This window comes from Grus americana, chromosome 11 (genome assembly GCF_028858705.1).
Source record: "Grus americana isolate bGruAme1 chromosome 11, bGruAme1.mat, whole genome shotgun sequence".
NCBI classification, from domain to species: Eukaryota; Metazoa; Chordata; class Aves; order Gruiformes; family Gruidae; genus Grus; species Grus americana.
In genome coordinates, this window is record NC_072862.1 from 11,916,755 (window position 1) to 11,931,619 (window position 14,865).

General features: G+C 39.7%; 1 protein-coding gene across 1 annotated transcript in view; it reads left to right on the plus strand.

The window, feature by feature from the left end:
• Positions 1–13,575, plus strand: part of UROC1 (urocanate hydratase 1) — a 43,291-nt gene extending 29,716 nt beyond the window's left edge. Inside the window, exons 15-20 of the mRNA XM_054837624.1 lie at positions 346–416; positions 1,352–1,450; positions 3,163–3,262; positions 6,135–6,216; positions 11,187–11,286; positions 13,328–13,575. Of these exons, the coding sequence (XP_054693599.1) occupies positions 346–416; positions 1,352–1,450; positions 3,163–3,262; positions 6,135–6,216; positions 11,187–11,286; positions 13,328–13,468 (593 nt within the window). The 3' untranslated portion in view covers positions 13,469–13,575. The remainder of the gene's footprint in view (positions 1–345; positions 417–1,351; positions 1,451–3,162; positions 3,263–6,134; positions 6,217–11,186; positions 11,287–13,327) is intronic.
• The last annotated feature ends 1,290 nt before the right edge of the window (positions 13,576–14,865 follow it).

A 14,865-nucleotide genomic window follows, 5' to 3' on the forward strand; every position in this document is an offset into this window, starting at 1 on the left:
AAAGCTACTAAATTTAGCAAGGGATTGGGCATTTAGTAGGCATCAAGCCAAAAATGGGACGTGTAACCCATATTTCAACATTTCAACGTTTAACTTGGTTTGCTAAAGATCTCAATGGGAGTTATTGTTCCAGCTGTCTCCTGGACAACATCTCATACCTTCCTCTAAAGATATGGTACCAGTTACTGCATCAGCTGCAGAGGATTCTATATAGCATTTCCTATATGCGTGCTTGTATCTGAGAGTAGAATTTGACTTCCTAGTGCTGTCAGATGAATTAAATTAAATTTAGAGCATATTGCATTCATTTTCAAAACTTTTTTTTTTCTTGCTTTGTCTTGCAAGTGAGCACATCTGTGAAGCAGCAGTACCATGACAACATCCACTGGATTCGGGAGGCTGGCAGGCACAGCTTGGTAAGTGCACAACTTCCTTCAGCACATGTGACCACTCCTGGTCTAGAATGCAGTTTTTGAATGCTGGAGTGAAAAGCAGGACTGGGTATGAATGAAAACACTGGCTGAAACTCCCAGGGCTGTTAAATTAAACCTCTCTCCACAGCAGGGTTTTAGGGTGAGCTGAAGCAGTTCTTTCCCTCCACTTCCTCATCTGGAAATGTTCAAATAATCCAGCAATATCTAGTCTTATATCTGGAGTGAAACACATCAATGATTCTCCCTCCATCTCACCTTTCTTTCAGACCACTATTCAAAGTGTCCTTCTCAGCATTGATTTGGCCCAACCTCTTCATGCCTGCGGTTCCCAGTACCCTTTTCAAAACAGGTGATGAGGCCAAAGAACTGCCATCCTTTTGCACTGTGGGAAGCAGGATGCCAGTGAGGCATCCTTTGTTTTTCCTTTAGGGCAGGATCTCACTGTGAAGCTAACTGGTAACACTGTGGGGTTCATGTGCTGTCCTCAGCTGGAAGCCAGGTTGGTCTGTGGGGTAAAAGCTGGAGAGGAGCATAGCTCTACCATTCTTTGTCTCCATATTTCTCCTTCCTTCCAGCCCACCATTGCCACTTCCAAATCTCTGCTTCTCCGCTGTTGATAACGGATTTGTTGATAGGGGGATTATAGCCTAGCAATCAGGTTGATTTTAAAAGTAGGATTTATTGGACAGTAGCAGCTGAATACAGAAATACATCTCACTGATTGTGTGAGTGGAGATAAAACTCAGTTCAAAGAGGGACTTTAATTTCTTTTTTTTTGTGGAAGCTGGATGTTGACGGAGAAATAATCGACACTTTTGCCTACAGAAGGGATCAATGCTGTGACTTCATTTATCTGGGGCCTGAAGATAAGCCAGTTGCACGGAGAACCTTATCGCTATGGCATTTTTATTTTCCAGGTTGTTGGCTCTCAAGCTAGAATCTTATATTCTGATCAGAGGGGTCGTGTGTCTATAGCCATGGCTATTAATCGAGCGATTTCTGAAGGAAGGATTAAGGTTTGTCTTTTTTGTCTTGATATGGTCCAGTAATTGTGTTTAATACCTGAAACTGGGGTGGCAGGTGGGAAAGGAGAAAGTTTCAACCAGTGAGAGCAGAAGTGCCTGCTGTTTACATGGGACCAGTATTCTGTTAGCATGTATCAGAGCTCAGCCCTCCTCTCTGCTTGTCACCACTATTGTGTTATGTGATAGGAGAGAGATGGGTTTCTAAACTCTCTGATATACACTACCTTTTATTTCATATTGGGAATATTTTCTCTTTGGGCATCTATAAGCACAACATATCCTGCTGTGATTTGCTGAAAACACAAGGCCCCAAACATTAAAAGTAACAAGACTGTGCCACTGCTCAGTGCTTCTTACCCTCTGTCCCTCACTTTCAGCCATATTACGGCTACAGCCAGCTCTGCAGTCAATTTTCATTTGCATTGCATATGTGAATGAAGAAAATAGTGCACTATGCCACTCTAGTGCGTAATGAGTAATATCTTACTCATCTGGGTAAAATCCCACTGACCATAGGTTGTGGTGGTAAAAGTACATACTGCAGGCAAGATTGTATAGGGATTTTCCAAGTTTTTCATGAGTATTGTAGGTAGATGTACAATGTGACATCCTTGGGGGGACCAAAATCCTGAAGCCACCACTCAGTAATTATACCCATTACTTGCTGTGTGTACAGCAGCATCAGACCAAGGCATTGTCACTCGTTCATCTCCATCTTTTTTATAACTGAATTACAATTACCCTTTTTAAAAGGGTAAACTCAAATAGAACTTCAAATGGATTCCAGCTAGGAAAGGTCTGGTTTTTGTTACTCAGAAAATGTTTGTTAAAATATTTCAAACACTGTTGACCTTCTCAGGATTCACAGTGAATGTCACTGCAAGATAGTCTCAAAAACTAAACCTGACCAGACAGAGCACTCCCTTGGAGCTGTGACTGACAGGGTCAGACTCCCAGGCCCTTCAGATTTTGTTGCGTCCTTTTTTTATTTCTGCAAATCTTCATTCCTCCTCTTGCAAGCTGGGTGCTCACGTCTGTTTTCATGAGAAAGATTTTTCTCATTCACTGCCAGCATAAGAGAGCCAGCTAATTCCATGCTATACCATGCCAAGAGTGAATTATTCTTAGATAAACCCTGTGCATGGCAAATGATAATGAAGACCTGCAAGCTGATCTAGATTCATACTGTCAGTTAAATTCCAGATCAAGAATGGACTTGTTTGAGCTGTATGAAAACAGATTTTCATTGCTAACTTATTTTCAGTCTTGAAGTCTTCCAAAAGAATGAAAAAGTGTAAAATTTCTTGCTGTTAGTTTTCATTTTCAGCAGCAAACAAGAACTATTTTTGAGTGAAGATTTTTGCATACTGAAATGTCTTTGAAATTTCAGGAAAGAAATGTTCAGATGAAATAACCATACTGCTTCCCCTCTTCTCCCTGCCCTCCTTTGAGGATGCCATTGGCATAAAAACAAGCTCTTGTTCTTAGTGATGAAAGGATGGTGGCTTTCATGAACAGTACATGAACTGTTTTATAATAGTTTTATAATAAATTCTAGCAGGCAGAGAAGGTGTTTCTGGGGGTTTAGGAGAGGGGACGAAGCTGAGGTTTGAAATGACAGAAGTGAATTCAGCAAATGATGATCCTTGGTAGCATTGGCAGTCCATGAAGAATTCCATTTTCTTGTCCTTGGCTGTTTGCAGGCTCCAGTAGTCCTAAGCAGAGATCACCATGATGTGAGTGGGACCGACAGTCCTTACAGAGAAACGTCAAACATTTATGATGGATCAGCGTTTTGCGCAGGTCAGCAGAGCAGCTGAGGCTTTTCTGTCTGGGCAAACAAGGAAATTGCTTTAGAAGAGAAATTGGATTTTTTTGCAACATTTTAAAAATGTTTTTGTTTAACCCTTTCATCCCAATTAATCAGATTTCCTGAGAAGCTTTGTGTGATTTAAGTGATACAGACATGAATGTGGAGCTAGTTAAATAGGAGAGGTCCAGAACAATGCTGAAAATTCAGTGAAGATGCATCAAATTTACCTGAATGTAAATGGAGAGCAGTCTATCTCTGAGGACTGTATCTTTTGTTTGATTTTAATTTTGCACCTCACTGTTTCAAAGAGGTGATCTGAGCAGAATTACAGCCCTGCTTCCCTGGGATTCACAAGATCAAAATCAGGTCTTTAAAACAAAAAGATTCAGAGCTGTGTTCATTTCATTGCCTGAGGACTCAAGAAAACAAATCTGGAGTTTCTGAAGGAAACTTTTCTGGTCATAAGGGAACATACTTTGATAGTAAAAGCATAAAAATGGAAGTCAGCCATGTTCTGGATTAGACTCCAAGCCTTATTGTTCACTTACAGTGTGACCGGGCAAATCATGTAGGTTTGCTATACAAAAGGAGCCTTTAATTCTGCACACCTGACCTGAGATAACCAGACTCAGCTTTTAAGTTTGTGAAATGGTGCTTTAGAAAAATACACCCAAGAAATATCAGATTGGAGACCTGAAAAAAAATGAGTGAAGCACTAAGCAATTTTTAACCTAAATCTTCCTCCATTTTCCATCCATAAAGTGGAAATTACGCTAATAGCTTTAGCCCAGTAGCGTTTCTGCATGTCATGAACTGACAATCACAAAGTGGCTTTAGATTGGAGGATACAAGCTGCTAGAGAAGGAGAAATTATGATAGAAGTAGCTAAGTGTATTGAATTACTTCCATTATAGGAATTCATAATAGAACCAAATTATGGTTCAATTTTAAGGAGAAAAGTTCCCTGCTATCTTAACTGGATTTCCTGATGAAATGAGACTTTTAGCTGTGTCTATCAGTCCCACTTCAACGCTGTTTGACTGTGTTGGCTAGTTCTAATAGGCCAGATGGATAGATGCCTCAAATAATGTTTGGTTCTGACAAGCTGTAAAAAAATGGTGCAGCTGCACAGAGAAGAGTGATCCAAAGTAATGTCTCCACCAAAGGGCTTAGCAACGTAAGTAAACCTCTGGCAATGCCCTCAGAAGAGGGCAATAGAAACAAGGCTTGCTAAAACCTCATTGCTCTTCATGCTATGTGTTTTTTCTTTGCATTTTGTGATTTACATGAACTATTTGCCTTCTCCAAGGGCTTATCTAAAGGCTGTTGACCACTGATTTCCCTGGTCTTTGAAACCAGGCCTAACTTTTACCAGATGAGCCTCTGGAGGTAATAAAAGAACATCTTGGGTCTTCTCTCTCCCTTCCTTCCTGTTGTTTTAACTCCACATTTGAGCTGGTTCAGGTGAAATTGGCTCCTCTTTAGCACACAGGAATTTTTTAGAAGTGTTTGCCCATCTCATTTTGTTTTACAGTAAGTACCTGGGCCTGATCCTTGGCAAACATGGGTCATTGCTGTTCGGCAAAGTATTTCAGCACAGACATTTGCAGTTAGTGACCTTTATTGAAGCCAAGAGGCAGCAAATTATTACATTGTTAGTCCACTTGCCATGCTTCTTGCCCAACCTTCACTCTTATCAAGCTAGTGGCTGAGGAAGAAATCTGTACATTTTAGAATATGGGGATTTTGATCTCTCCCATTCCCTCTTGACAGCACTGTAATTATGATAATTGGGTTATTAAAGTGACATAATGCTGGATAAAAGATGCCATAATGGGGCTTTTGACATGGTTTAACATAGATTAGTGCTCGAGTAAACTCATTTTTCTATCAGACACCTAACAACTGTGGGTCTGCAAATGTGGCTGGTGGGCATATTGCTGTTTGTGTCTCTCTTTTTTTTTTTTTTTTTGCTATTAAAAGCAGAGCAAATAATCTATTAAATCTGTCCTGAATTAAATCTGGACAAATGTTTTCAGTAAATTTTACTGTTATCCTCTGTGTGTACCTCTTTCCACCTCTCTGCGTATGTGCTTTAGAAGAAATTGTAGTGAACATACAAAATTATAGTGAACACTTCAGTGGAAATCATGCATTTGACATTAGTCAAATTACATTTGTCTGCTACATTATTTTTCTTCATTTTTTAAATAAAAGAAACCTCCTGTGTGATTTCAGCAGTTCATATTCAGGGTAAAATTCCCAGATGTCCAGAGAATTGGGGCCAATATCACTTTCACTCCAACTTTGTCCCCAAAATGCAACTCCTTAGCTTTAGACTAGCTTTCTGCACAGGGCTGAATTAACTCTGCAGTCTAATCTGAAAATACTTTAGGCTTTTGAGATCTGCAAGGCGTGTAGTTTTCCAGGTGCCTCCCCATTTTGAAACCCTCCACACAGATGTGTCCAGCCTGTTCTTCCATGACTTGAGGCATACCAAAGGAGAGGATTGTATTTCTCTCCACCTTGAGGAGGTGTCTCCCAGCTGAGGAGTGGCAGGTTCTTCAACTGCTTGAATTGGATCACAAATGCAGAAAGCACCAGGATCCTCACAAACTAGTGTGAAACTGGCATTTGCTTTCTCCAGCGTAGAGGGAAAGAGTGGCAGGAAAATCTCTCTTGTCTGTTCCTCTCAAGAATGAGACATTCACTGTATATCTGTGAGAGAAGCTGTGAGTAAACCCTGCCTTCAACACTGCCTTCACATAGCCAAAATCAAGGTATTAGTGGAAGGAGTGAGCAGTGCAACAAAAAACCCAAATGCAGCATGTCAGAGCTGTAACACCTTTCCTCTCCTCCTAGACATGGCGGTACAAAATTTTGTAGGAGATGCGTTCAGAGGAGCAACTTGGGTCGCATTGCACAACGGTGGTGGAGTTGGCTGGTAAGAACTCGTTTGTTTCTAAAGCTGGACTCTGAATCCCATTTCCACTGCTGGGTATGCGTGTGGGCAGAAGAGACAGGAGGGGAATTGCATGAAAGATCTATGTATTATTGGAGTAATATAAGGTAAAGTGTGGTGTTGTATGAGGATTTTTTAATTAATGCCCGCATGTCTAGAAAAAGTGTTTTGGACATTGGCCACAGCACAATTTGGAGAACTTAATTTGCCAAACAAGGACAGTCTGCTGTGGTCTTTTTGAACAGATTCTACTTCCAAAGTTGTCTTCACACATGCACAGCCAGAGTGTTAGTGGATGGATTATGTTTAGATTTCCCCTTAAGCTGTATTTAAATCTGTGACCTTAGGACCCCAATATAAATGCCCATGTGCTAAAGTGCAATGAGGGGTTATTGATACAAAACAGCCCAGGTGCCAGCAAACCCCCACGGTCTTCTTTCTCCCCTTGCTCGTGCCTGGTAGATAAAAGACCACAGCTAAGTAAGGACTGGATTAAACACCTCCTTCACATAAGATGCAGGACTAAAATTCCTAAACTAGGAAGCAGAATGAAAGCAATATCATGTAGGGAGAGGGAAACTGATCTCCACCATATGCCACTGAAAGGTTACTCTGGATTGACAGAGGTATAGGGAAAAGGAGAGCCTGGTCATGCTGCAGAATCTTTAGTTCTGGTTTGTTCTTTCCAGCATAGTCCAGCAAAGCCTCTCCTATTTACAGTCATGTCTTCATTTTGTGATATTGCCAGTCAAAAGGGGCACAATCCTCTATGCAATACTGTAGTGAACCCTCCCACTTCCCTGTTCCATCCAGCTCTGGAATATGCCAACAGCAGCAAGCCAAAGAACTTGCAGCAGATGTTATCCTCAGAGACATTTGATGATACTTAATTATTACTCATCTGGATGAGATGAATCTAGAAAATATTCCTTTGTCAGATGGAGAATTCCCTCTCCTGTACTCTAATTCCTTTCATTTCAGTCAAGTAACTACTGAATAGAAGGTACATGAGAGCAAAACTGAACAATGGGATAAGAAAGCTTTCTGAGGGCTTAGACACATAGAGTAAAAATCTGCCTTTACTGACTTCAGTGATAACAACCACCATGGCCAAGATTTTAGTCACAACTTCTATAACTCTGAATGGAAAATGTGTGCCAGAATATCTTCTTACTCTGGTCATCTCAGACTCCAGAGCTAGCAGCAGACTAGATCTGTCTGAATTGTCTTAGCTGAGTTGAACCTTTTAAAATATCTGCTTATGAAATACAAGCAAAGAAAATAACTTTCCACTACATGTTGTCCAAAATATTTTGAATATTATCATAATTATAATTATTAGAATTGCTAAAATAGTTGCTTATGCCATGAGTGTTCTGTGCATTGATGATGCTTAATTCAAAGGATACACTTTATCATATTCCCTATCTCTCTGGCCTCTGTAAGGCCAGTCCCTCCTGCACACTTCTAGCTCTCTGAGCAATTCAAAGAGATTGGCTGAATGGTGAGCCTGCCCTTACTTCTGGAAAACTGGCATTGATCATGCTGCAATTTCAGTTGTATTGTTTTAGTTGTTTCTTAAGCGGAGTTACATCTTTAGAAGGAAGCTCTTCCCCAAGGCAGGGCAGAGGTGCTGTCATTTATGTAATGTGTCAGAAAATTAGTGTGTGTCTATTCACTGAAATCAAAATATCGATGGAAAACCAGGGTTTGGTTATCCTTTTTGACGTTTCCTATGGCTGCTTAGTGGCTTGTCATTGTGGAACATTATCTGCTCACCTTGTTCCCAGGAGCAGTCATAGCCCTCTGTGATTAAATTACTGTGCTTCAGTGAAGAATGCGAAGCCTGAAAATTAGGCCTGTCTCTGCATGAGCCTTAATAAGCCACCATGCTGAGACTCAGATGTGGTAACAATGTCGTGTCATCAGATGCTGTGGTCTGGAGAGCCCCCGAAAGCCACAGCACGACAGGTGGTTCTGCTCGGCTTACCTAATCATGGCACCACCCTGGCTAGTTAAAGCACTGCACTCCTTTGCCTTCTAATGAGAAAGACAGGAATAATTTAAAGGTTGTAAGAGAAGCAAAATCAACCCCCAACCATAACAAATTATTTTCTTTGCCTGGAAGAGACAGATGCCTTTAGTTTGTAGGACCCTGTTTTTCTTTTTCTCTGGAGAGCTAAAAATTCATCTGACTTTGGCATAAAGAAATCTCCACGTGCCTGATAAAATCCTCTTGTCATCAGCTGATTCGGAAATGTGAAAGTACAAGTGGAAGCTTATATATATATATTTATAAACAAATATGCATATGATTAGAGAGAAATCAAGTTTTCATTGGGAAGTTTCTGTTCAAGGAGTTGAGAAATGGCAATTGCACTGTGTTCAGCTCCCAGTCCTCTCTGCAGAGGCTGGGCTTGTCTGGAACTGCTACACATCTGAGACTAGAGAAGTGCCTTTGACCTGCTTTGATTTTTCTGTGCTATAGCCTTGTGGGACAAACAGAAAAAGCAGGATTAATATTTATTTAGCTGGAATCTGCATCACATGTGCTGTTTGAAAGACTTAAGATTAACATAGTCTTGACTATAATTACAGCAAATGAATGTTATTCATTTCTTGCTGCCTGTTTATTTGCAGGAGAATGTATATTAGTACAGAGCCTGAGTAACCTGTAGTAACAAAAAGGCAGAAGCAATTTAAGAATCAAACTGCACTGTTGACAGTGTGACATCTTGATTGTGAGAGAGGCCTTGTTTTCTTTGATCACCTTAGAAGGAGACGTCTGGAAATTATAGGAGGTAGTTTAGGTCAAAATGCCACATGTTTCTTTAATTAGCTGAAAATGTGATCCAATGCTAATGAAGGCAGAGAGCTCCCCTTTAAAAGTGAGAGGTTTTGCTAGAAAATCCATCCTAACAAACATTGGCGCTTAATTTATGAGTGATTTTTAGACAGTAGGATGGATTCTGATGAGTGATTCTGATTTACACTGGAGTAACTCCATGGAAATTGATGGAGAGGCTCTAAATTTATGGAGTGCAAGTGAGATCAGACACTCACTGTTCATGCCTAAGCTTCAAAGGATGCTCTTTGGGATACTGGGCACAGAGGGGATCTTCACCACTGAAAGATCATCTTCCCATATGGAATATCTTTATAAAGCACTGCTCCAGAGGTCTGATTTTCTTATTGTCTGATATTGCCAATAGGCTGTCTTGAGGTGTGCTCGTACCGTGATCCCAATTACATTGCAATAGCATCAGTGGTGTTCGTAAGTGTACTCTAGCTTGGTACTTTGACAGTATAGTGCTAACTTGGTCTCTGTACACAGAAGCAGCAGAGTATGGCGAGGAAACTGGCCCTGATCTTGATATAATTACATTTGTAATGTCATCCAGTCTGGTCCCCTCTTTTGGAGAAGACAGTAACAACATGAGCTATTCAAAAAGTAGAATTTGCAAGAAATGCAGGTGTTTGGATGTTTGTTTTCATCCCAAAATGAGACTTAGAGCAGAACTAATGAAAGATTTCACCCAGTAAAAAGATCCTGGGAATTAAATTCCAGGCTGAAAAATGTTGACAGTGTCAATCAAAAAGAAACATTTTATTTTGAAGAGTCAGAGCTTACAATATTCAAACATCTCAATTGAAAACATGACTTTGTTTCAAATTTTCCTGTTAAAGATAAACTGATTTATTCACTGATATTCTGCTGTGAGAACTGTCAGTTTCAAGAAAACTGTGCCTTTCAATAGAAAATGTATTTGTAATAATCATATATCTAATAATGGTAAAGTGGAGGGAATTCACAGAATGGTACTGTGATGGTGAGATGTGGAGCTCTAAGTTCCTTGCTCAGCTGTGTGATAGGGTCCTACTTAGCACACAGGTAGTGTGTATAACTAGTGAAAGGGAATTAACATCACATAAGTATTACATTGAAAAGGAGAAAATGTGAGTTCTAGTTTCAGGAAGTAGATCTCAGGTCTGTGCGGCTCCAGTATAGCCTCATTTCCCGAGAAGCTCAAGTTACTGCTGGAAAATATACAGCAAGAAACAATTCCTTCCTACACGGGAAGACATCTAACTCCTGTTTAATTCATGGATATGTCTGATGTTATTCTATGTAAATTTTGTAGACTTTTTCATTATATTAACTATAAAACACAGAGGACAAAATCCTGCCTCCAGGGATTTCCATTAGTAGTCTCTCATATCATGTGTTGTTGTATGATATGCCCTGTCCCTCAGGTATTGCTGATGCTGAGCTATAGTGCCAGAACTCTCATAGATTTACAGCAACAGATAATTATCCAACTGCATTCACCACTATTCACCATATGCAACAAAACGGGAACTTGAGCAGGCCAGACTCTGAAGTCAAACAAGATGTTTTGCTCTACGTGTTTTCCCTGTCCTTTTAAAACCAGACTGGTATTTCTCCCAAGTATAATCTGTTAGTTTTAACATATTTCTGTTCTTCTTCTGCCAATAAGTCTGCTTCCTGAAAAGTTGGCACTGATGTATTTAAACATCTATGTATCTCATACAAAATGAATGACTGTTTTTGAAATGATCCAGGCAGATGTGCATTAAGTGGTGGTTAACGCTTTTTTAATAAAATACTGAAGCGCTCTCATTTGTCCCGAGAGAATATAAATAGATCCATCTGTCTGCTTCAATAAGTACACAGTCTTCCTCATGATCCTATCTATATGGCAGACTCTAGTGTAGCAAACATGAACAGCTTAACCTTTAAAACTACCCTGAGATAGGTAACTTCTATTTTTTTCTTTGTAAGTATAAAAGGTCACTGATGGTGTCTCTTATTCAGCACCATTTATATGTTCTCATCCTTCTTCCAGTACAACTGAACAAATTCCCTCCTATGACTTTTCTGGGATTGGTTTGAATTTTCATTTAATTCTCCTACATTTATATTTTTTTAGGGGTGAAGTGATCAATGGAGGATTTGGCCTGGTTTTGGATGGGTCCACAGAAGCTGAAGAACGGGCTAAGATGATGCTCAGCTGGGATGTTTCCAATGGAGTAAGCAAAACTCATATGTTCACTTTACTATCTTCCTTCCTCCAGGACTATGTATGCTTAGGTACTCAAGTTCCAGTGCTCCTTTTCTTTTTAACTGAATGGGAGCATGAATACTCAGGCAGGAGTTTTTGGGTTCTGGCTTTTTATATGCCAGGAATAGTCCTAATGGGCCAAGTGACTAATTCTATTCACTGCTTGTAATATGGGTGGTTATGAGTGTGATTTCTCTAGAGTCAACAGGATGTTTGGTTGGTTTTTTTCCCCTCCAACCAACTTCAACAGACTTTAAGTCAATAAAAGAGGCTGAATAATTCTTTGGTAATGTGTTGGGACCGCCCCTTCTGACTTCACAACATATTGGAACCCGATAGTTTCCACGTATCTCAGTGCATGTTTTTTTGGTGGTTTTTTTTTTAAGCAGAAAGGGAAGCATGCCTACGATAATTTTGTTAGACATGGTGGCATTGTTGTTTGCCTACATAATCCAATTGACAACTATGTGAACTTTAGTCTTGTCTGTTCCTAACTTCTTGATCTAGGTATCTTGCCATTTAAGTGCCAGCTCATCCAGCCCTTGCTACCGTTAGAGTTTTTGTATTCTGTTAGTGTCCAGATAAATTCTGTCTGGGTTTAAGACTAGGATCTCATCTCTGAACTGGCAGAGAACTTTTGATTCAATACTTGCAGGGAATGAAATCAACAGGACATAGTGATGCACAGTCCAATTAAAGGCCAACCTGTTGCGTTTCAGTCACGTAACCTCACAAGGACCTGACGTATTGAGGGAGCTCCTTGCCAATGCTGACATCTGTTCTGTTTTACTTCTCAAGAGAATTGCAGAATTCCTTCTTGCCTTAGACCTAAACATTTTTTTTTCTTTCCCTTAAGACCTGGCATGACTGGGGGTTGAAGAGGAGGAGGAACAATTTGCACATATTCCCTGTCCCAGATCTGAAATAACACATTAGTAAACTATTAAGGAAGAAGGAGGAGGACAATTATATTAATTTGTAGATTAGAGTAATGAAGACAAACCCTTAACAAGCACTGTGTATCCGAGACAGCCTATTAAAAACCCAATAAATCTTTTGCTGCTCTGATTTATTGCAAGCAAAAGTTCCACTCCTCCACACACATGTTGAAAAAGGACAATCCGAGAATGCTACCCATATTATATACAAGACTGGAAAGAAACTGGAGTGTACCCTTGAAAATATACAGCCAGGAATAACCATACATGAGTGGCAAAAATTGAGTTGTTGGCTTGAAAGCTCATTTCTAGCTGTTATTGGTATGATCCTGGGAACTTTTATTAGCTTTACATTAAATTGGAACCTAAGTGTTTTCTTTCTTGAGCAATTTTGAGTCTGAATATGTCAGACACTGATTTGCAATTCATAAGAGATTTGTAAGGCATTGAATACAGGGAAGGACTTAATTCCTTTGTGCCAAATTTTAACTTTTCTTTTCATCTGGGGAATCTTGCTTGTACACAGATCAAAACACAGAGCTTTGCTGTTGGAAGAGGGGTTTACCAGTTCCCTGGCTGTCCATGGAGTTTCATCCTTACATTCTGGCAGACAATTTGGCTCCTTCATTTCACAGCTTGAAAATGCATTGAGCAACATTTTCCTTTTTAAAATTTTTTAAAATTTTAAAGTATTTATCCCACTACAAAAACATCAATTGCTTAAATCATACTGTTATCTAAAGCAAGTGCTGTAGTTTTACAGAGTGCACAATTATTTTTAGTGAGGGAATTTTGTAAAGTTTATAAGGTACCTGGCTCTACCAGTGTTACATGCCCAATAATATGTTTCTGCATGAAAATGTACCAAGTCCATCCAAATACTACTCATAAAAATAAAGTAGGTATTACAAAAATGACTTTGAAAATACGTAAGGAAACTAGAAACTAGCAGAGGGTTAAAGATTTGTTGCAATTAAATTGGGTACCAGTGTTTGTGCAAATGTTGTGTAAGATGGATGTGGCAAGAGAAATGTACGATTTTTGCACCCATTGATTTTTCTGGTCTGACAGGTCGCCAGACGCTGCTGGTCAGGTAATGACTATGCTTATGAAACAATCTGCCAAGCAATGAAAGACAATGCCACACTGAAGGTGACTCTCCCTCACAAGGTGGTGGACGAGAACATCTTGGAGCAAGCCCTGAAACGTTAGTGGCATTCCAAGTGCAATGTTGTCCTTGCAGATACATTTGAAGTTGCTTTCTTGATATCCTATTTTGCTCTCTGGCCAAATGATAAAAGTCTTACAAATGTCTCTTCCATGCGAGTTCTTTTTTTCCCCTTTAAGTTGTTAATGGGGTGAACCTGTACCTGTCTGACAGGTCCACTGATGTCGGGAACAGTCTTTTCATTAGCATATTTGGAACAATGTTTGCAATAAGAAACTATTCATTGTAAGGAAAGGAACTGGAATTTTGTCCCTGAAAATTCAGTTAAAAAAAAATCCACTTATTCCTGATAATTGATAAGTTAAGGAGTCTTAGGTCTGGCATATCAAATGTGGAATGGGAATTGGAACTCTTCTTTCTAGTTCAGAGTCTGCTGCTGTCAGCAAATAGCCATGAAATCCAGTAGCTAAACATGTGAGTGTGTAAACAAACTTATTCTTCAGCTGGTAGTGATATCACATGTGCTAGACTCAAGCTTTTCTATATTGCCATAAAAGTGTTTGGTGATCACAACAGAAAGTGACAGATAAACTAGCTGGTTAGCACAGCTAGCCTGCATGTGTCTTTGGTCTTTTCCCTGAAATTTTCACCCAAGATTCTCACCACCAGCAGGCACAGAATGCAGCACCAGAAAGTGGGTGCAAAAGCATGAGGATGGTAAGTACCAGGCCATTTCCAAACATCTTACAGCAAGGCCAGAAAAATATGGAACAACTCATGATAAATTAGTGTGAGCCAAATTCTGTATCAGCCTGAGATGGTGCCATTCTGCTGAATCAGGTATGTGTGCTTTGATGCCTCACAACAAGTAGTTTGTTCTTTTGTGTCCATTGCACTTGAGCAGCTTCTAAGTGGATGGAAATCTCTAGCAAATCTGTATCTTTAGTGTTGGCTGCTGCTTTTTAATGAAAAAACATGGGCTACTCACCCATTTGGAGATGAGCAGTGCAATTAGTAAAGCACTGTAACAAACTGATCATATCGACTTTCCTTCTGAAATAAAACACAATTGATGTGAAACAAACTAAAGCACCAAATACAAGACAGTGTGGGCTTCCTTCACAGAGAAGTTGCCTATAAAGTAAACCAGAGATGGAAAGGTCTTTTTAGTCTTCCCTCTTCCCAGGAAGAGTTAGGAAGGCACAAGCCCAGTATGCCTAGATGCAACTGAAAGAATGCATATTTTGTACCTGAACCTACTATTATATTTGTGTCAACAGTAACTCACTGAAGTATTTTGTTCTAATCAGCTGTGATGCTGAACCAAAAATTGAGGCTTACTTTGAAGCCCCTATACACACATATTGACAGATACATACATGTATTTACAGAAACATATTTTATATACACATCTATATATGTGTGAGTACAAAAATAATTA